At 36.3% G+C, this 23,600-nt stretch overlaps 2 protein-coding genes across 2 annotated transcripts; both read right to left on the reverse strand.

The window, feature by feature from the left end:
- Positions 1-3,212: 3,212 nt before the first annotated feature.
- LOC123873673 lies at positions 3,213-7,077 on the reverse strand. Its single transcript, XM_045918645.1, has 3 exons — positions 7,058-7,077; positions 4,376-4,557; positions 3,213-3,834 (listed from the first exon to the last, which is right to left on the reverse strand). Exons 2-3 carry the CDS (start codon positions 4,555-4,557, stop codon positions 3,351-3,353), a joined length of 666 nt encoding a protein of 221 aa, XP_045774601.1. The 5' UTR covers positions 7,058-7,077; the 3' UTR covers positions 3,213-3,350.
- A 5,220-nt stretch (positions 7,078-12,297) lies between these two features.
- Positions 12,298-23,049, reverse strand: LOC123874014. The gene is made up of 9 exons (XM_045919158.1): positions 22,983-23,049; positions 21,421-21,547; positions 20,104-20,197; positions 19,060-19,218; positions 17,169-17,301; positions 16,893-17,010; positions 14,135-16,814; positions 13,917-14,060; positions 12,298-13,730 (listed from the first exon to the last, which is right to left on the reverse strand). The coding sequence occupies exons 1-9, from the start codon at positions 23,032-23,034 to the stop codon at positions 13,518-13,520; spliced, it is 3,720 nt and encodes a 1,239-aa protein (XP_045775114.1). The 5' UTR covers positions 23,035-23,049; the 3' UTR covers positions 12,298-13,517.
- Between the last annotated feature and the right edge of the window lie 551 nt (positions 23,050-23,600).

Here is a 23,600-nt window from a genome sequence, read left to right on the forward strand (position 1 = left end):
TAGATAACCGTTAGGTTCTTAATATTATGTCAATAGACAAATGTCAAGCTGTCAAGATGGACGTTGCCTAAACACATAATTATTTATTTGAAAATGATGTTTTGGAAAACTCAAATACTTTGGATCGTCGGGGGTGTTATAAATTTTTAATTTACACTTGTATAAGTAAATAATTACTTACCTACGTTACGATAAAGGTTTTCGACGGCCTCCCTGGCGCAGTGGTAAGCGCTGTGGTCTTAGTAGTGGAAGGTCCCGAGTTCGATTCCCGGCAGGGTTTAGATTTTTACAATTTCTATATTTCTGGTCTGGTCTGGTGGAAGGCTTTGGCCGTGGCTAGTTAACCACCCTACCGGCAAAGTCGTGCCGCCAAGCGATTTAGCGTTCCGGTACGATGGCGCGTAGAAACCAAAGGGGAATGGGTTTAAGTGCCATATCCCTTACAGGTTACCCCGCTTCCATCTTAGACTGCATCATCAATTAACATTTACCACCAGCTTGCAGTCAAGGGCTAAACTTTTTTTTATTTTATTAAAAATTAATTTTCTTTTGTTCAATAAAACGTAACTTAAATAATTAAAATTAATTTACAATTATAATATCTAAAGGCTAGGGCTAAACTTGTATCTCAATAAAAAAAAGGTCTTTACCCATTACACAGACTCGAGCTGTCTCCTCTCCGACCAGTCTCACAGTAAAGCATGGAATTATTACTAGATTTTGGTGGAAATTTCAATATCGGGATATCGGGAAGATGTCTAAAAATACCTAACAAGTGCCTCTTATAAGTGACTCAGGGCAGTAAATAATATGTAGATATATTTGTAAGATAAGCAAATTGTTTCCTTGTATTATCAAATTCTTGCAAATGATTACGACAACCCTAGTTGAACGATATGGGATTACCATCAGGGCCGTCCGTTTGCAGTTTGCACCACTTTAAACACTTTAAAAGGAGTGTATTCGAAGCGCTCATCATACAAACGGAGTTTGATTCCTATTTGAATATTGACCAAAAACAAACCCAATGAAATGTTATAGTCACTTTCTGTAATTTTTAACAGTGTTGCCGCTTTGTCAGATTTTTGTAAAAATGTAAAGTCCAGCAATGCGAGGGACTGCAATTATTATCAATATCGATAAACAGAATGTTTTGGTACACTTGATCTAATCTATATCATCTATCAAATGTAAGGAAATTGTAAAATACTTAAATAGTTAAATCTACCATCATCGAATCATAAATCAGATAAAGCTGATTACACATTAGCGTCGCACCAGTCGCGGCCGCTCGTACCACATTATAATTGAAATGAAATGAAATTATTTATTTTTATTTTGGTAATTATGATAAAATTAATATTGCCTATTATACCACCATAATTTTTATTCTACAAGGATTGCAATACAAGTTGGCGGTGTTACATCCCCGTGCCTTGAAGAGCATGTAAAGCCGGTGGTCCTGGCGCCTGATCTACCTCCGGTCGTGTCGGATTGACTTGGAATATGAGAGTGAGGGAATAGAGTGTGCACCTGTACTCGCATGTTACACTTGTGCAATATATCTCCTGTGTAATTGGCTAATTTAATACACTTAGTTACAAGAAAATTGGCGATATATATTATTATAAATGGGCTATAACTAACAGTATAATAAGCGACTCCTACACTCCGCCCCAGGAAGGTCCCAAAAGTCATTTGTGGGAATGGGTATAATCTTTTATAAGAAAATTCCGCAATCAATTTTAGACTTGCCTTTACACAAGTTCAAAAAAATCTATTAAAATTATGCTCCTGAAAAAAGTTTATGTAAATGATAAAAAAGCGCGGATTTGATCTGCAGCTCGCTCCAGCCACAGAAATCCAAATAATACTATACTACTATGGCTCCAGCAAATCGAGGGATTACAATTACTTGTATAGATGCATCGATGTGTACATGACATAATATTGTATATATCTTTGAATAGAGCAACCGCTGAGAATCTTACTGGTTCTTCTCGGTAGGAAAGGCATTCCGAACCAGTGGTAGATGCATTTGACGATTCAAAAGTACTTGTAAAAGTTTAATTCTATAAGAAATATTCTGGTTTTGATTATGAATTTCCGTTATAGCCGAAATTAGGTCAGAAGAACGGAAAAATGCGTTTTACGCGGCTCTTGGCTTTCTTGCGATTCGTCACGGAACCTACGGTTAGCTTATAGGATAGGTATCTCTCTATCTAAGTAATCAACGGAAAGAAATTTATCTTGATCTATCTATGTTGCGATTGCGATCTATCGATCTATAAATGGATTATAATATGCGGCAATCAAAGACAAAATGTCATAAAAACGTTTTATTGCACACCGTAACAAAATAAATTATCATCAAAGATCACCGCGGTGGAAGACTCCATCAGGCATATTTTAGTATTTGAATATTGTGTCTTATGGGTTGGGACTTGGGTCTAAAATTTAACTAAAACTGTTGCTATTCTCAATAATACAAATTGACACATGACTTAGAAAATACAAACCTATCTATTTTTGCTTCAATAGGTCTAAATCTATTGCTATTCTTTCATTTTCTCTATGTCTCCTCTAGATTTCTAGAGCCACTAGTCTAGCGTTTGAAAAGCCCTTGTTGTTTAAACCACCACAAGTTGACAGAACTACAATGTGATTGCAAGCATCTGTTTTTGGCTGATACCCTCTCACTATTGGCTAGAATGTAGAGTAACAGCAAAAATACTTAACAGGGGTCTCTCCGTCACTTGCTTCCACTCGCTTCATACAATCGTAGGTCCAATTTCATTTGAATATTAAGCAACCAAAGTCCATGAAATTTTGCAGACATATTCTAGAAACTAATATCTGTGTCTGTGGTGTTTTAGATTTTTCTAAAAATATGTAGTTTTAAAATTACAGGGGCGCAAAGATTTGTATGTAAATTTTTAAGACCGCGTAACTTTGAAACCGAATATTTTAACAGAAATCTGGAAAACCACAGACATAGATATTAGTTTCTAGAATATGTCTGCAAAATTTCATGAACTTTGGTTGCTTAATATTCAAATGAAATTGGAACTACGATTGTATGAAGCGAGTAGAAGCGAGTGACGGAGAGAGCCCTCTTAAAACAAAAAACAATAAATTAAGCCAATCTTAACAATTTGTCATAATCACACCTTTCATGTTATGGGCATAGTTATATTATGTGTCACACACTTTTTATCTCGAAAAGTTAGCTCAGGATTCTGGACTAGAAAAAGTGGAACATTTTGACTAGATTTACTGTTAAAACATGCCTGAAAAAATCCAAAAAATACTGACACGGTAAAGACGTCTCCGATTTTCATAATTTAATCTTAACTAGTTTCGATAGGTGCCGGTCCACCTTCAGGAATCGGGAAAGCTGGAGCTTTGATGGTTATGTCAGAACAAGCGCCAAAGGTTTCTTGATTCCCGCATCCCAGACCTGCTCTTCCATCGCCGCAGTAGCCCCAATTGTTACCAGCTACGTATCTCCATTGAAGAACACAATGCTCGCAAACCAGTCCTTGAGGGATACGATAGTTAACTTTATATAGTCCTGCTGTTGGAGGGAAGAAATTATATCCGCCCTTTTCTAATCTCACAGGGAATCTGTCGAAGCATGCCTGGTCTTTGGAGTAAGGGTCTGGACAAATTTTGAAATACCAGTACCCTCTGTGGTGGACGGTAATTTCTACTTCTGCAGTGAAGACTTGTCCGGAGTAGTAGCTGGCTACGATTTGGCCCGAGCCATATTCGCCTCCAAGTTCGTGACGCCTTGGCTCAGGTTCATCAAAGGGATCACCGCAGATGCCACACCTGATTTTAGCAAAAATAAAAAAGACTAATTATTATTATTATTACAGTCAAGTACTTACCTACTGTTACTAAAATGAATAGTATATCTTAATTATAAATGCAAAGCGTTTGTTTGTTGGTTTCCCCTTCAATTACGCCACAACAGAGCAATTAGATCTACGTGAATTTTTTCAATAGATATATTTAAAGACCAGAACAGTAACACGAGAAATGTTTGTTTTTATCCCGAAAAAACGAACAGTTCCTGCGGAATAGCATGCTATATTAGACGTTCATCCAGCAACAGAGCAACGGATCCGCGTTATTTTTTTCATGAATATATTGAAAGACCTAGAAAATGATATCTTCTTTTTATCTCACGCGAACGGAACCACGGGCATCATCTAGTTTCATTTTAAAACAACATCCTAACAATTTATAAGAACGTAAAGGATAATGAAAAACAAAAACTCTTGGACGCTCTAGAAAATATTACTCAGTCGAGCTGAGAATCAGATTCCAAATGAAGATATGATAAAGTAGCTCTTAAAAAATTACTTACTTTCCACTATTGACGGAAAACTGCTGCCCAAAGCCACCGCAGTTGAGACCATGGTCGTCATAGTTGGGTTTGGTGGGGAAGCCCTTGCGCCACATGGAGGCCCTTGAGGGAGGCCCCAGCACTCGGCCGTGGCTGGAGACTGACGCCACCAATACCGCTAATGCCAGAATATGACACAGCATCTGTGAATTTCAAAAACGGATGTAATAATTTGTGCAAAAAATCAAAACAAGACTCACTCCTATTAAGAGGGTTTGAATCTTAGATATATTATCCATACTAATCCATACTAATATTATAAATGCGAAAGTGTGTCTATCTGTGTGTCTTTCTGTCTGTCTGTCTGTCTGCTACGTTTTCACGGCCCAACCACTGAGCCGATTTTAATGAAAGGTACAGACTTGGGATACATCCCGGGGAAGAACATAGACTACTTTTTATCCCAGAAATTGAAGAGTTTCTACGGGATTCAAAAAAAAAACTAAATCCACGCGGGCGTACCCGCGGGCCATCCTCTATATATTTTATCGGTGAAGGAATCATCGTGAGGAAATCTGCATCCTGGAAAGTATACTATTCTCAAAATTTTGTGAAGTCAGCCAATCCGCGCTTGGCAGACTATGCGTGGTAGCTGACTACCTATGGCCTAAACTTCTCATTCAAGGAGAGTCAGCGATGGGTTTAGATGATTAACTTTAATTCTTTGTTTGATGATAAAAGTATCAAAACAAGACAAAAGATCTAACTACCAAGGTACCTACCTAATAGGTAACAACTAAAAACACCAAAAAACACTTTTGTAATGTTTCTCAAGCTACAGCTCTTGTAAAAAAACAAAGCTTAGTAATTAATAAGTTACACAATAAAATATCCAAAAAAAGCTATCCCTACTTTAGAGTTACTTTATACCAACCGTTACAGTTTAGAACTAAGAGAAGCTTTTGATAGCATAAAGCACGATTTTCTCTAACAATGTACCTACCTTGTGAATATTAAAAACTTGATACAATATTTTTATTAATTAAAATAATAAATATATTTTACACTAAAACAACCAAATTGTTTGGACTAATTAGATGAACTGCACAATACCCTATTATATATCTACCTAGTACCTATAAAGGAGTAACACAAGGAGGCCATTATTATTTTAGACTTACTTTCTATCTATGTCAATGATTTTCCTGTTTGTTGCTAAGCTTACTTGTAAATCCTTAAATTTGGTTCCTTTATCAAAGGAAAACCTCATACAGTTTGGGCCAACAAACCACAGACTACAATAGGTACTTCCTTATAATTTAGGACCTACAAATATTAATTTGTCATTAATATGTGAATCATTAGGTTATTACCCTTCGGTCAAAACAATCCATGCTATTAATAAGTATTATAAATGCAAAATGAGGTCTGTCTGTCTGCTAATTTTTCACTATCTATCCGTTTAATAGATTTTTACTAACGATGCAGAGGTAGCTTACCTACATCCTTAAGGCTAAGACGGACAGAAGCTAATTTTTATCCCGCAAAAGCAAAGAATTCCCACGAGATTTTTAAAAAACCTGAATGCGAAAGTGTGTTTGTCTGTCTGCTAGTTTTTCGCGGGGCCCATCTGTTTAACCGATAAAAAGATAGTTTGCATCCCGGGGATGAAAAATGCACATAGGCTACTTTTTCTACCGGAAAATAGAAGCATTCCCTCGAGATTTTCAAAAAAAACCTAAATCCGCGCGTACGTACAAAATCGTGGGCGTCATTTTGTTCTGTGATCTAGTTTAATTTAGTTTCAAAACTTTAAAAAAAATTTTAATAGTTAAAAACGTGCCTCCCATATTTTGAATATTTTTCAAAAAATTGTCTAATAGATACCTAATAGCCGAAAAACAACTAGTGGCCTCGGGATTGTATGGTTTCTTTCGATACTCCATCAGTGACGGATTAACCCTTAATCAAATTAAGCAATTGCCTAGGGTATCACGTCTGAGGGGGCACCAGACGAAGCACAAAAAAAATCCGTCCTTAGGGCATCACGTCTCACTCTCACGTCACCAAAAACCACACCAAAAAAAGTTTCTAGGACTAATTTGAAAATTCGCGCGTTTTAAGTTGACATAGAGTCCGACCTAGAGTCATAACCCAACTCCAGCTTGCCCACTCTGTCGCTGCTGCCCGCTGCCCGCTTGTGCATTCGGAATTCGAATGGCTCCGAAAGCCGCAAGGCGCATTTCAATAAATAAATAAATTATGCTTTGGTTTTTATTGTTGTCGCACCTACTCCACTTTTAAAGTACGTTTCATCTCATCATCTTATTTTACAAAAAACTAATGTTTTCAGGCGGTAAAGGTTTAAAGACCGATTCTAGTTGACATACGGATAGGGGGGCCCACAGGCATGGATTGCTTAGGGCATCATGTAGTCTTAATCCGTCACTGTACTCCATACATCCAAATAATAAGTTATGGTGGAATAAAAAACTCACATTACATACATATTACATATATTATGAATGCTGAAAACATTCCTATTTTTGGGCAGTTGTGTAGTTAAATAGCGCCTATTGACTTGCGCTGCATGCACAGAGTAGATAAGCAAACGATTTCAGAGAAAGGTTGTAGGTAATATTAATTGAATTTTTTAGTGGGTAAGTATTCCTTCAAAATAGTAATTTAATATAAATATTTTACCTTATTATTTTTCCCGCCCCCTGGACAAAGCAACGGGCTACTCCTACAATCGTTTAGCAACTATTAAAAAACTGCCAAGATCATAAAATAGATCAAGACAATTTATACAACACTTACCGTGTTATAAAACTTATCACAAAGTATAACCGCTTTCCAAAATAGGCTCGATAGAATCAAACATCGGATAAATATCTATTATATTGACAAGTATACGTGATAAGGGCTTAAAGTGATTCCTCTGATTCACCGACAAGTCCATAGGTTTACTTCTAAAGAGTAGTTTTAAACAGACGCTACAAAAATATGACCGGAGTTTTAATTTTGTTGTGTAGTTTTATGGTTAGGATATGTAAATATCTACGTTTACTAGCACAGTAAAGAAAATACTGTTAAAACTGTGCTAGTAGTCAGTAGCGATAATAACAGAAGCGGTTAGTGGTTCGCACTCAATTATTGGAGCGTTGATCCTTTGGATAAAAATAGTCCAGTGACGTCGCGCAGGTCCACAGTAGCTCTGTTAAGACCTTTAGGTCCACCTCAGTTGACCTTAGTTGCTATATAAATTCTTTTTACTTGGTCGTATATATCAAGGGTTAGACTGACTAACTCTCTAGAGTAGGCTTGTTAAAGATAGAGCATGTAGACCTCTAATAATGTAGAATTTTCTCTCTCTCTCGTCTGGCTTTACAAAGATTAGCCAATGTCAAGTTTGTAGTTATTTGTAACAAGTTAGTTAAACTATACAAGTGTGGACCCCGTCTGTGCCGGCGCTCGCCGACATACGCACGGCACCCCCTTAGAGCCCTTTCCAGTCAGTTTTAACAACAAAAAAAACTCCAAAAAGACAGAACACGCCCGCCAGTTAACACCAACAAAGACGAAGTCTAATGTAGAATTAGATGATGCCCGCGACTTCGTCCGCGTGGATTTAGGTTTTTAAAAATCCCGTGAGAATTCTTTGATTTTTTGGAATACATGCTATGTCAATTTCTGTAGTGCAAGCTACCGCTGTACAAAATTTCAAATAAATCAGTCAAACGGATGGGCCTTTAAGAATCCAGTGGGAACTCTTTGATTTTGAAAAGTAGCCTATGTCCTTCCATCCTCCCAGGATGTAAACTAACTCTTTACCCATCAAAATCGGTTAAACTGTCGGGCCGTGAAAAGCTAGCAGATAGACAGACAGACAGACACACTTTCGCATTTATAATATTTAAAGTAAGTGTATAAACGACACACTTATTATATTATTGAGGAATTCCTTAGTGATAAAGTTGCCTGGAAGCAGCTTTGTAACTTTGTGATTTGAAAGAGCAACTGCTGAGTTTCTTGCTGGTTCTTCTTAGTAGGATCTGCTTTATGGAACGGTGGTAGAGTCGCAAGTTTAGCATAAGACACACTTGTTGTCATAATAATTATAAAATTTTAAATTCGCGGGCATAAGCTAGTACTATGACATATGATATAACTATATGAAAGAGAAAATGTGGAGAAAATAAGATAAGTAATAATAATATATGGAATCTTTTTGAAAGTTATATAGCTACGAACAGTTACAAAGTTTCTTCGACCTTTAATGCATTATGTCAGCGATATCAGTAACCCACAGAATTGAGAATAGGTATAGAACTGGTTATGGAGGAGCGTAAGATTGTCACCGCACTAGTGACTAATGAAGCATCAGTGCACGTTATTGTAACGACGGATACATTATTATATTTGCATAGCATTACAGCCTTATAGTTTAGTTTACATTGTTTTGATTGCCACAGCTAGGAATAGGGTAGGCGTCGTTTTTATTATTGTATGCGTGAGGAGCTTAAAGTTATACGATAAACTAATGGCCAATATTAAGAAAACTTTTGCGACTTTCGCGCAAATTATGAAAACTTATCATTTTTTAATATGTGATTATGATGCTTATTTTATCCAAAGAAACATGAAAAAAAAAACCAGCTGAATACCTACAATTTTTTCGATAGAAAAAATTAAAATTGAACACGGTAATAAATAATAATGTCCTGTAGTTTTTTAAATAATAATGATTAAAACTTCCAAGAAACGTCATAAAATTGTTTTATTGTTCACCGTCCCGACAAACTATGTTAATTTTATAAATTAGTTTTTCGGTACATTACAGTGTCTAATGTATCTTTCTCACATTTTTGTTTCGTTATGTTCTCTTAAACAAACTACTCTACCATTTCTATAACCTTATTTACAATTCTGTGGTAATCGCATACCATACGACTACGAATGTTGCTCTCGTATTTCGAGTAAAAGTATAAAGTAAGTGAGTAGCTAAGTAGGTATACCAGCAAAGCAGATGCAACGAGTGGTTTACTGACTTTTATTTTTATTTTCCAAAACCTGTCTTACAAAATTCATTCTCAAAACGAAACTTTCTGACTTATGTGTACGGTCTAACCAAAATAGTATAAATTCCCAAGTTTATGACTAGAAAGAGGAGCGCTGATTTATTACAATTTGAGTTTTACAACTTCGCCATACCATATTATGAGGATAGGATACTTAAAAGTACCTTCTAGGTATGATTTTCAATTATTGACGTGACAACGTCTTATAATTCGATAGAGTCGGCTGCACGCACGAAAAAACATGACTCATGCGGCGTTACCTCGCTCTGAGGCGTTCCATGTAAGGCTTGAAGTGCAAGCGAGAGCGCGGAACGAGCGACAAAGAAGCACAATCGACCTTTGTTGTCACGTTCAACTATCGTCAGTAAACCGACTTTACAGACAACCAATTTTTTTTTGTAGTCTACAGGTTCTAGAAACTATATACATATATTATTTGTGTCTGGGTTTTCCAGATTGCTGTAAAAATGTGTATCCTTCGTTTCAGCGGACAGCGTTGGGGAGCGTGCTAGGGTTAGGTACTTCTCTTAAATCTGTGTATATAAATGGAAAAGCTGACTAACTGACTGACTGACTGATCTATCAACGCACACCTCAAACTACTGGACTGATCGTGCCGAAATTCGGCATGCTGATAGCTATTATGACATAGCACATGCCACATCCGCACATGACGTAAACATATACGCTAAGACAGTAGCGTGCACAGGATTTATAGCTAGGGTAGACATAAGGTAGGTAGTTGCCTAATTACTAGCGGTCACGATGAAAAATGAGCATTGAACTATTTCAGTCAGGGTAAGCAGCGCTTTTATGCCTCTATGACCTGCACGCCGCTGCGCTAAGAAAGGATTTTCGAAAATTCACCGTTTGAGGTTTGAAATTTGTGTAGTTCATAGCATGAGCTAGTATTTAACAATTACAGCGTCTGTTTATATCTAGTCTGTGGAAAATTAAACACAGATTACTTTATTTAAGCGATACGATAATAATAAACGATAATTAAACATAGAAACATAGATATTTGGAGACATTGAGAATTATCTGAGATATCTAAAGATGTATTATTTACCAACATTGCCTAATTACGGACATGGCCGAGCTACGACAGGGTCAGATAGTAACTATCAGTTAATCACTCTCTTCGACTTCAAGGATATCAAGAAAAATAGAATTCTAGCTGTCTTAGTACCAAAAACTGACGACCTGCCTGGCGCTGTTGAAAGGTCCCGGGTACGATTCCCGGCAGAAGAGCAATTTGGAAATTTATAATTCCTGAATCGCCTCTGGTCTGGTTTGGTGGGAGGCTACGGCCGTGCCTAGTTACCTACCACCCTACCGGCAACACACAAGTTTAACATCGGTTAACATCGCATCTAAAGTTTTTATATTATAACTTGCTTTTAAGCTTTTTTTTATGAAATAGGAATCTTTGCAGTAGGTATCGGTAAATTGTAGGCAATTGTGTGCTATTTCCCAGCTATCCTTGTTTCTTCAGGGCATTACATAATTAATTTTTAATTAATTTCTTTTCGATAAAAACTCCAATAAATTTTACAATTAGAAACCAATAGGATTTTGGACTTCTGGTTGACATTATTCATGATCATCATCATCATCACTAGCCTGTGGAAGGCCACAGTCAGTTGGATATAGGCCTTCCCTAAAGGGCACCACCACACTCGTCCTCAGCCTTCCTCATCCAGCCACTACCCGCCAGCCTCTTAATAAAATTATTATTGGTTCATATTTCATAATGACTTAAACTTTTTCATATTTAAGCACCGATTCACAAGCCTACAGTGATAATACGAACAAGCAATTCATTTTACAGTTTTACAGCATTTATTTCCGCAATGAGCAAGTTTATTGACCCGTTTTATGATCCCCAATACAACTGTTATGATGATAAATTGCTGATTTTCAATGCTGAAATACCGATATGTAGATATGACACTGCCAAATAAATTTAAGTTTATGGCCTACGCTTAAGGGTGCCTGTCCACTGGACCGGAGCGAAGGAGCAATGCAGAGAGTCCACTAGGGTTGTCACCCGTACTTTAAAGTAAAGTTACATTATTTCAGACAAACGTACAAAGCATATTCGGACGTACGTAAAGTAATGTTTGAGACCAATAAGGTACCTACGTAAAAATGAAAATATTTTTTTTGCTGACCTTTTTTACTTTGAAGATATTTTTACAAAATCCTGGCATTTCCTCTAACAATATTATAGTGGGACGAAAAAACAGAACAGAAGAAAATGAAATTATTTTTTAATTCTTTGTGTTTGAAGTCGGTTTTTATTTATTTTTAAAAAAATATTTCACAATTTTGACTGGCCCTATTATTAAGCTATGCCTGACTATGTTTGGATCATGGTAGCTTTGGGAGATAACAGGTAATAAAGGTGTTAAAATCTTACGTCAAAGTATAAAGTCTAATTTTTTTGTATTTTATTCGGAATAGTATTAAAAATAAGCATTTCCACTCCGCTTCAGTTGACGGACATCCTAAGGGATGACTTGATATTTCTTGAAAAAATACAAAAAAAATCACCATGTTAAATCAAATTTAGGTTTACCAATAGGTGCTGTGGTCATCGACCCTGAGTCATGCACAAACTATTTTCAGCACTTCATTGATAATATGAAGAGATTCTATGTTTGAACTATTTTATCAGTAAGTGTTTTATCTCTTATCTACAAGTATACCTTTAAATATTATGACCATAAAAGCTAATCTTAGAAACTTGGAAATGCTTTGGATCCTACATGACTATAAAAGCAGTTACACTAAATTTCATTTGTAATACCTATTGACCATAGTATTAGGTAGGTACTAACAAATAAAAATCGTACATAATATGAAACAACTCTTTTATTATCATAGGAGTTCCTTGCCATAATTTTAGATAAATAAGTTAAATAATAAAATCACAACTTAACGAATACTTAAAATTAACTTCAACGTCATCAAGTTAAATTTTTGAAATTTGAAAGCCAATCATTTTCCAACATTTTCGCCGAACAGTAATCTAAATGGACGTTAGGAATTCACTTAAAGCCTATGGCAGGTAAAATGTAATCAAAAACTCATAAAAAAATAATCAGTACAGTGAGAAAGTGAAAATGAACAAATTAGAGATTAAAAAAGCAAAATTACACGCGTACAAAGTATTATAGTTTGGTTACCAACGAGATTGTCAACTTATTATTAGTTTCACAAATAAGTTACCTGTAGTTTATACAACAATATAGAAAATGAAACAACGTTATGCCTTTCATGGAGAGTAAATTAAAAATTTTCAAACAAATTTGCCATTACCATAATATTACTATCGTAACATCAAACCTCAAACTTGATATTCGAATTGTCTCTTTTACTATACCTATTTACAAAATTCTAGTAAAACTAAGCGTGAATGACGATTCAGATTATTAACTTTTACCTAATAATACATCACAGATTGAAATATAAAAAGAACTAACATCTAACCTTGGAGAAGATGGTATTATAAAGATGACAGAGAATAGAGATGTTTGGACCCATTGTTCTATATCGTGGCAATGAAAATTCTGCAGCTGTTGATGCCACATTTGAAATCAATACGGACCATTAGTGTGTAATAGAATAATTAATCCAACAATTACTATAACAAGTAAAGAAGAACAAATTACTAACTAATCAGAAAGAAAATAAGAAAAGAAGAATTATAAAGAGAAATTAAAGTTTATCTCCTATCTATCTATAGGAGCACGTAAAGTCCGATCAAAAAATTGGCAAGCACTTATATATTAAATTGATAATCTTATTATTAGTTCCGATAACATCACTGACATTTGCTAAAATAACGTTTGACTAGATATCATTCAATAAATCTATTGATCAAGTAATTGGAACATTTTTACAAGAAAAGATTTTAAGATTTTACCTTATTGTTTGAAAAATAAATATGAAAATATTAATAATGAAATACAAAATAATAAGCGTTCAAAAATCAAATGGTTTTCAATTATTATAAACTAGAATTTATGTAACACAAAGAGGAACTGTGTCATTATTGTAACAAATATGTGTATCTACTTCCCCTCTTCACACGTATTCGCATCCTTTTTGATTTCATCCTTCTGTGCTTCCGTTTTGTGTGGCTGACTTTCTTTCTCGGGTTTTTTAATTTGATCGTGTTGTTTATTTTTCGAATCGCTTTTATTTTGAAATTCTTCACTTAAAATCCTTTCGAATTCAGTTGATACTTTATAAACACTCTTCTTCATAATTGAATCTGGATAGGTCTACAAATAAATATTTCCTTACGGGTTAAGAGGCCTCTCTCCGTCACTTCATATGAATATTAAGCAACCAAAGTCCATGAAATTTTGCAGACATATTCTAGAAACTAATATCTAAATAAACGAGTGATGGAGAGAGCCCTGTTAAGCAAAATAAAGAGTAGTATAAATTCTGTTATTTTTATTTACCTTGAGGTAGAGTCTGACATTGTTGAAAATTCGTCGAAAATCTTGGACAACTTGATCATATTCAGTATAAGAAGAATGCTTCAGCTTGGTTGAAATATCGTTAAGACACATTGGATACTTTACAACTTCATAAAATCTTGGCGCCTGCAAAAGTTATAGAATTCTAATTATTAAGTTTAAAATGTATATGTACTACTTTAAGAATATAAATAACGTACCACTTTAATATCCATATCTTGTTCAATAAAAGCAGCTTCATTTATTTGGGATAAATGAAAAATTACAGATTCAAACTTTTTTACAATAGTGCTTGATAAAGGTTTCTTTTTTTTAGGGTGATACCAAGTACCAGAAACAGCTACTTTGGGTTTTCCGCCAGCTTTCTTCTGATTTTCATTTTTAATATAATTTCCGGTCTGATCAAAACTAGGACAGCGTACGTTTTGTTTTATTTCTTCGTTCTTACAACCATCAATGTCGTGCTCGTCGATTTCAGTTGATCTGTGCTGTTCATCAATTTGGTTTTTTACTGTATTGTCTGTAAAAACAACACTATCTTGACTTTTGTCTAGCATGTAATCTTTATTAGTTGATGTCTGATCCCACACTGCCGGTGCTTGTTTTGACATAAATTGACTAGACTGTAGAATTGCTGACCAAGCATCACTATGCTCCAAAGTTAATTTTGAATACTTTGAATTATCAGAAAAATCTTCATTCGCAGTCAATCCTAATGCGTCGTAGAGCCTCGCAGTATCTGACTTGGATCCTTCGTGAATGAAATCCATTAATTTCGGTGCTGATTGCTTAGCGGCTTCCCAAGCTCTATCAGTCATGGAGGTTAATATTTCCAGAGATTCTACTCCTCGCCTATCAAAAGGAGGCACGGAAGGTCTAGCTAAAGATTTCGGATCATTTATAAATATTTCTTCTGCTCGTTTGGACATCAAACACGGCCATGATTCTATATTATACTTCGGCTGTGGCGCTAAAGTCACTTGCGAGAACGGAACTTTAACTTTTAAAGAAGACGAGTCTTCACCGTGACCGTCATATACATCTTGTGAAGCATTTTGCATAAACGATGTTATTGACTCCGCTGGCTTTATTGGTACCTTATAACTGCCAGGCTTCATATATACTTTAGACATTTCATGAAACTCATCATTTTCAAGCTCAAGAAATTGCACGGGGCCAGAAATATTATTAGAGACCGCCACAACATTCGATGGTATTTGAATGTTGTGAGTATGATGAGTCAAAAAATCACTAGATTCTTTTTGGACCATCTGACCCCATGCCGCAAAAAAATCCGCCTCTTCTTTAGTATCTCCGCAACTATTATTTTTTTGCGCGTAACAATTTCGTATATCAGCTGTCGATGCCATACTCGGTATCAATGTCTTCTCAAGATGACTTAAAGGAATCATTTTAGCTTTAAGCTCCATATCCCGGCGTTGGAGCAAGTCGCACGGCATATTTGCCATAGAAGCTTGACCGGATGGTTTTCCTAGTTCAGCATCCATCTTAAGTTTCAATTGTGTATATAGATCCCTTTGATCAGCATGGCATGCACCTTCCAAAGTTCGATAATCAGGAACGTTTGTTATAGTCCAAGATTGACGAGGTTTCGCTTCGCGTATCATGCATGGATCACATTTGTACGGCGGTTTCTGATAGTTCTCGATGTCGCTGTGCTCATTCAATGGATAGAAAGTCTGAGAACTAGACGGTGGTACAACTGGAATTTTTTTATACGTCACATTAGATCTAGCTGACCATGGGCTATCACTATAATTTTGTGGCATCGCTGGTGTTTGATTTTGTATCCACGGTGGTTGTATTACATTGTAAGGTTGTGGAGAAGCATTAATAGGCCTCGGAGTACTGATATGTGCTTTTGCTGATTGAAATTTGTTCTGATTTTGGTGTCGAGGTGCTGCTGAGTTAGTGGCATAATAATTATGGGTAAAACTTTTTTGTTCCATTGTAAATCCGTGATCTAGACATTTAAACGTCTTATAAATATGTGTGAGCATTTCTTTTGTAACAGCTTGCCACTGTACAAAACACTCTCTGATATTTGGGCTGTAATATTTGTTTTCGATTCTAGAAAATGTGTCATGTTTTTCGCTGAGTAATTCCTTTACTCCTTTCCAACCATCTAAAATTCTCACAAATGAAAATATGAAATTTTTTATCACCCACGGTATTCCCTGTGAGTGCAAGTTTGCTACTGCACTATCTGGTTTCTGGACGTTGGATCTAGTCTTAGCGCAGATTGAGTGAATATTTTTAAAACAAGGTCTATTGTGATGAGCAATGGCAATATTTTCAGCATCAGTGCAAGCTTCTATTGCCAGTTGAACAATTTGATTGGGAATCTGCTCATGAATAATAATTTTGTCTAAAGCCGTCAGCAAAATATCTGAAGATCCTGAAGCTTTAGTTTCATCTTCCTCATTCAGTGATCCTTTTAGGTTACATTTTTGATTATTAGCATCATGTCTAGTATTTGGATCAGGTATATTACAAAGTTCTGACACCATCCTTTCTCCTTCTGTATAAAAGTCTAGACTGGATGTAGATTCAGATCCCAAATTTCTATCTTTGTTTCTGGGTCGATCAGTTTCAGTACTTGTATCTTTGTATCTTTCTTGGTATCGATTATCAGCGCTGTATGCATTTCTCTTGTCCTGACTCTTTACAATCTTTTTCCTTGCTCCAGATCCGATAGGCTCCTGATGAGAGAAAGACCAGGAATTTCGTCTATCAGCATTGTGACGTTCAGCCATTACATTAGATCCGCTGTAATTAGGTGCAGATGGGTCAAACACCAGTCCAACTAATGGTGAATTAGGTGGAGAACTAAACGTCGGAATCGAAGAGGGTTTATATCTGGAAAATTATTATCTTTTCAAATTTAAAACTATTAAATAATGAGCATACATTATGTTATTCTTTTTAAAATGTCACCTGATGTTTTGATTCTGGTAATGCTGGATTGCTGTGGCTTCGTAGATTCCAGTTGCAACGCTGCTGTACGTTGTTATATTTTGATCTGATATATCTCTATTGGAACCTATAGAAGAAACTGAAGATTATAAAACAATGGACATTCATTAATATTTTATATTCATTTTAATAGTTAAATTTTTATGATTTTCTTTGTCAATTGTTATGTAGCAAACAAGGAAGTAGCTACGTAGATGAGCTTATTTTACTTTCTATACGTACAGTTTGTCATCTTACCATAATTTTTTCCGTATTGATGTTGTGGTTGGAAGCCATCTTGGCCACGCTCTCTTCCCTCTGCGCCCTCTTGGAACTCTCCCGATTTGCTTGATGTGCCGCCACCATATTCTTGCATTTGACTTGCAGTTTTCTGTTGTAAAATTAAGTAGATAAATATGTGTAGTAGATAAATACGTAGTAGATTTTCAATTACATTTATATTCTCTATTATCTTGTGATGCCTAGGCGTTTCAATTTTGATAGTATATTTTGTACAAACTGATGAATGAACTGAGAGCAAAATAATTTGAGATGTTTTCGAAGTTCGAAGCTGCGAAATCGATGGCTCAAGGTTAGTTCGTTGGTCGATCTAAGTTTCAGTCAACTAATTGAGTATTTTCGTATCAAAAAGATCGCTTAATCCTTTAAATCAACAGAATAAGAGGTTCAAATCTAACTTATAATATTAATTTGGATTGACATTACACATAAGATTCAGATCAAAATCTAGATGGTGTCTGATTTTCGATGTATTTGCTTGTTTTCTCAAACGCGCAAGATTTGTTGAACTATATCTTATTTTTCTAATTCTATTTACGATCTACTTTGCACGTATCGACATGCCCATGTTTGAAAGATTCTACGGGTTTTAAATTAGTAATAGCACAAATTACTACAAAGTAAAAGTCATTAGTCTTTACTTACAGTAAGTAATCTGCTCCCTGCCGCTCCTGCAAGGCTGTTTCCTTTATTTCACTGCATTGTAAGTGTATAATTATTATCACTTGAAGATCAAAGATACCTACTTGGTTACGTCAATATTTTTTCAAATTTATATAAGTAATAATATTAGGCTTAGAAGTATCGTTACGATTGGGCTCGATTTAGATGTTTTAGGAGCACGACTTTGTCTTTCTTATTTTCTAAGTTAATTTCTACATGAAGAAGGAAATCATGATTTTTCAGCCTCTCGATGTACAATGAACAAACTGTGACTTGCCAATAATTGAAACCAACCATATGATTTTGTTCATTTGTTTCCTGACGTTTTGTCATTCGACTTTTGCTTTTAACACTTGATATTAGACCGATTTTGATCATCATAAAAAGTATTTTAGGTCGCAATAACATAGTGGACCGTAAGCATATTAGAATAAACTAAGGACAGTTATTGGACTGAAATTAGATTTAGAAATTATTCATAAGTAGAAGTTTAAGCTAGAATAAAATTACTTATTAGCCCATAGGCTAGATCGTAGTAGGAATAAAGCTACCATTATATAATGGAGCTTTATGGTAAAAAAAAAAAAAAGTATTTTGTATTTTCGCTATAAGTTCTTTTCCAATGTGATATTTTAGTTTGGATTCGGTTCTATTTCTTGTAAATTTTGTAAGATGTAATGTAGTACAATTCATTGCAATTAGAACAACATTTAAATTCGTAGTAATTATTTATTATCTTTACCAATACTCAAACACTTCTAAAAGCACATTGTTTTAGGAACACTATGTTTTTGAACTCTGTCTAACAGGTAGTGCTGCGAGATTTCGTAACTCGCGTTTCAGGGTTCCATGCCCGAAGGATGCCAACGGGCCCCTCTTACTAAACCTACGCTATCTGTCCATCCGTCTGTCTGTCAGCGGGCTGTATCTCATGAACCGTAATAGGTAGAGAGTTGAAATTTTCACAGGATATGTAATTTCTATTGCCGCTATAAGAACAAATATTGGAAAAAAACTAAATGATTGCCATGAAAATGGCGAAGGTACCAATATTAGGTACTTATAGCCAGCGAGGAAAACTGATAATAAATATATTTTAAATCAATCTTTTAAACAATTAGGCACAAGAATTTTCTATTTTTAATTCAGCTGATTTTTCACCTAATTTTCTTTACAACTCTCATTGAAGTAGCTTGCTTCTTATATGCTTCTGAAGCACGAACAATAAGACCGCCGCTAGAAGGAAGCGTGGAGAAGCATGACTGTGAACCCCGTTGCAAAGGTCTGTGGTACAGGAGCACACTTCCTGGCGACCACCATACCCGGCTCTATGGTAACAGGCACCCTGCGGATAAAAAGATCAATGAAAGATTAATCGATGAAAAAGAACGATGTATCTTTCCTTGCCCATTATGCAAGAATTACAGAGTTTAATCTAGTTTTGTTAGTCTTTCAGTTTTGTTAGAAAATAGGTAGGTACTAACTGCCACAACCGCATTTTGTAGCTTTAAGCACCCATCGGCCACCAAAACATACAAAAAATCAGAAATAAAGAGATCCAGAGGAGAAACAGAGTAACCGACATAGCTTAGCGGTTGGCGAAGCTGGTAAAGGCGAAGGTAAGGCAGGACACATGTTTGAAAAATCATTGGGGTCAAGGGTCAAGACGTTGGGGTCCCAAGGTGTTGGAATGGCGACCTCGCACCGAAAAAGCGCAGCGTTAGAAGACCCCACTAGGTGACGGACGACATCTGGCGAGTCGCAGGGAGTCGCTGGGTTTCAGGCAAAACCATGGCGTGTGGACTGTGGAAGTCCCTACAAGTACCTATATCCAGCGGTGGGCGTCTATCGCTTAGTGATGATCATGATGATGATCCACCAATGTATGTGAACGCAAATAAAATGTCACATCATATTACATTAATCACACTAATATTATAAAGCCGAAAGTTTGTGTGTGTGTGTGTGTGTGTGTATGTTTGTTACTCCTTCACGCGAAAACCACTGGACAGATTACGCTGAAATTCGGAATGGAGATAGATAGTATCCTGGATTAGCATATAGGCTACTTTTTATCCCGGAAAATCAAAGAGTTCCCACGGGATTTCGAAAAACCTAAATCCACGCGGACGAAGTCGCGGGCGTCAGCTAGTATGAAATAAAGTAGTTTATTCTAGCGTTATACGCTACAGAAATAATTTCTCATAATGTTTATTTTACTTAAAAGTACCTTATATTTAGTTTCATCCCATCCACAGCTTCTAATAACCCTGCTGGTTGGCGTTTTACCGTTGATTTCATGGTCCACTTGCTGGATAATTTTCCTGGAAACAAAAGACGACACCAAAACTAAGAAGGTAACATTCTTCATAAGTATTTCATTTTATTTAGTTAAGTATATAATTCAAAATTTAAAAAAATACCCCGACACAAAAACCTCTATAAGAAAACTAGAAAAGAGCTGATAACTTTTAAACGGCTGAACCGATTTTCTTCGATTATAGCTAAGAACACTCTCGATTGAGGCACCAAACAAAAAAAAACTAAATTAAAATCGGTTCATTCGTTGAGGAGCTACGATGCCACAGACAGATACACAGATGCACAGATACACACGTCAAACTTATAACGCCCCTCTTTTTGGGTCGGGGGTTAAAAATTCCTTTTTCTGTGATAGGTACGGTAGATATCAAACTAAGCCTTGTGCTAATTTACATGTGTGGCAATTATCTTCTTATTTCTAGCTAGGTACTATAAAGTCTGAACCCAATCAGTTTAAATTTTAAGCTAAACTGAAAATCTATCTTAATAAGTTAGATAGGTACAATTTAATTAAAAGTAGTTGCAATATAGGCAATTTGATCAAAATGAACTAAAATAAAGTTCAACTAAACACTTTACTAAGTCAACCTTAGGGTACAGAGATATCATGCATTCCAGGGACTTTTTGTCCCGGGAAATCAAAGAGTTTATTTTAAAAAATCTGACGGACGAAGGCGCTGGCTATAATTTGGTACCTAGGGAGATGGCTTTTTAATCCCGGAAAATCAAAGAATTCCCCCGGAATTTTTCAAAACGCAAATCCACGCGGACGAAGTCGCGGATGTCATTTAGTTTATTAAAAATATTTTTTTTTGCGCAACGGATCAGCCTGGCTGTCCAGCGTGGAAAAGCAACCAGATAAGGCTAGCTTTAAGTTTTATTGTAATATTTTCTTAATAAAAAAAAAATACTGTAAATGTATGTAGGTATAGTATGAATCCCCAAATTGACTCAGAACTCAGACGTACCGGGACCTTTATTTTAAAGACCTAACAGCTACCACTGCACTATGGAGGTTGTTAGGAAGGTTTCGCCTCAATAGCTCAATGGTTGAGGAGCGGACTGAATTCCGAAAGGTCGGCGGTTCAAACCCCATCCGTTGCACTATTGTCGTACCCACTCCTGGCACAAGCTTTACGCTTAATTGGAAGGGAAAGGGAAGTATTAGTCATGATCAGCATGGCTAATATTCTTTAAAAAAAAGTGGTCTGTTTCAAAGGTGTACCTGCAAAGAGTGTGAGTGACTCCTCGATCGTGGTCCGAGCAGTTCCTCCGCAGGCTCTCCGGCAGGAAGGTGTCTGAGCACATGGTGTTAATGGCGCTGTTGCATTCGTAGCAAACTATTGCGGACCCTGAAACACTACCGATTTCTAAACTACCCAGGTAACATTGTACAGGGCACGCAGAATAAGTTAAAAATCAGATACAAGTTAGCCCTGATTGCAATATCACCTGGTGTTAATGTAGTCTGAGATGAAAGCGGGCTAACCTGGAAGGGGTACGACAGTATTCATTAAACCCATACTCCTTTGGTTTCTACACTGCATCGTACCGGAACGTTAAATCGCTTGGTGGCACGGCTTTGCGGTTAGGGTGGTAACTAGCCACGCTCGAAGCCGCCCACCAGACCAGGAATTACAAAATTCCAAACCCCTGCCGGGAATCGAACCTGACACCTCCCACTAATAAGACCACAGTGCTTACTACTGCGTCAGAGGGGCCGATAATGCATGAATAGACCAAATTGAACATGAATTGGACAAAAGCAGATCTCAGCTGAGCTTGCGTAGGTATTTAATCTGTCTATGACTAGGTATAGACTAGAATAGGTATGTACATCGAGATCGTTGACTCTAATCGGTATTGAATAGAGTACTAAATTGTTATCTAGTTATTAATCTAGGCTAGGCGCGCCTGAACACGCTGCACCCATCAGCGTCGAGCGTGGGTGATATTTCTGGCGAATTTATAGTTCTTTTGAAATTCGTCTATAAAAACTGTGATAAGAACTGAAGAAACCTGGGTATCCTTAAAGTTTAAAATTGTAAAGAGTTTTCAGTCGGTTAAAGCGGCTCGGTACAAATAATTGGCTACAAACACCCAAACAAACAAAAATTATAGTGTGCCCATTGATCAGGCTCGCCTCATCGAACTGAAAAATCGATCGAACAAGTGTAAATTAAAAATTTATAATACCCCCGACAAGTGAAGGTTATAGTAACTAGAAAAGAGCTGATAACTTTCAAACGGCTGAACCGATTTTCTTTGATTATAGCTAAGAACACTCTCGATCAAGCTACCTTTCAAACAAAAAAAAAAAAATATTATTAAAATCGGTTTATTAGTTTAAGGTCTACAATGCCACAGACAGATACACAGATACACACGTCAAACTTATAACACCCCTCTTTTTGGGTCGGGGGTTAAAAAGAGTTGGTATCGCCAAGCCATGTATGATCTAGCTATTATTCTGTCATATTATCCACCTTCCAGTAGGTAGGTACGATACCGGACGCAAGGTATCATGGAATCCTAACTAAGTGGATAGGTACCTACTCGTAAGGTTACTGCCGTACCACTTTCATCAGATTGAATCGTCACATCCTACATCAGACCATTTATAGGTTTCACTATCAAATAAAAAACTATAAGTTAGAGAAGACCCATAAACCATAGGATCATAAATACACCGACACTCCTAACATGCAAAGCCTATCTAGTTAAATTTAATGAAGCATCTGTTTGATAAGCATGGAAAAGTAACTCAAAGATTTAAAATTAACCTACCATAATGGATGAGTCCAAAAATGATCACAGTTTCAAGGCCGCAACACTTCATCTCTCCACTAAGAGTACCTCACATCTGACTGTAGAATCAACCTAGGTGTAAGTACTAGGCAGGCTATAGCAACAAGCTAAAAGTTGGCTGAAACCTACCTAAACTGCACCGAACTGATTGTGTCATACCTCCACTAATGGATATTACGGAGGAAGTCCCTCATTGAACTGATGTGGACACGTAACGGATGGTTGCAATTTAGATCGTTACAAAATTAAGGATATAAAGGTACAAGGATTTGGGAGTTGAAATTCGATAGATGCTTTGCTTTCAATATCGAAATTAAGGAACATCTAGGTCACTAAATCAAAATTCTTTTAGCTTAGTCTTCTACTGATTCAAATATTATGCGATTTTAATGATTTTACAAATTAAATGATAAGAAAGCTTGGGAATGAGTTGCTTTAACACCTTTGTGGTTCTAATAAGTTTAATTGATATTGTGAAATGGGATAGCAAAAAAATTGGGTGACTTTAGTGTGGGCTTTGTCTCAGATCAAAGCGCGTTTGGCACCCTCGTAGCTTTGGTTTTAAGTTTACGCAATTAATTATCACTTACATGATGA

Source organism: Maniola jurtina, chromosome 17, assembly GCF_905333055.1.
Source record: "Maniola jurtina chromosome 17, ilManJurt1.1, whole genome shotgun sequence".
NCBI lineage: Eukaryota > Metazoa > Arthropoda > Insecta > Lepidoptera > Nymphalidae > Maniola > Maniola jurtina.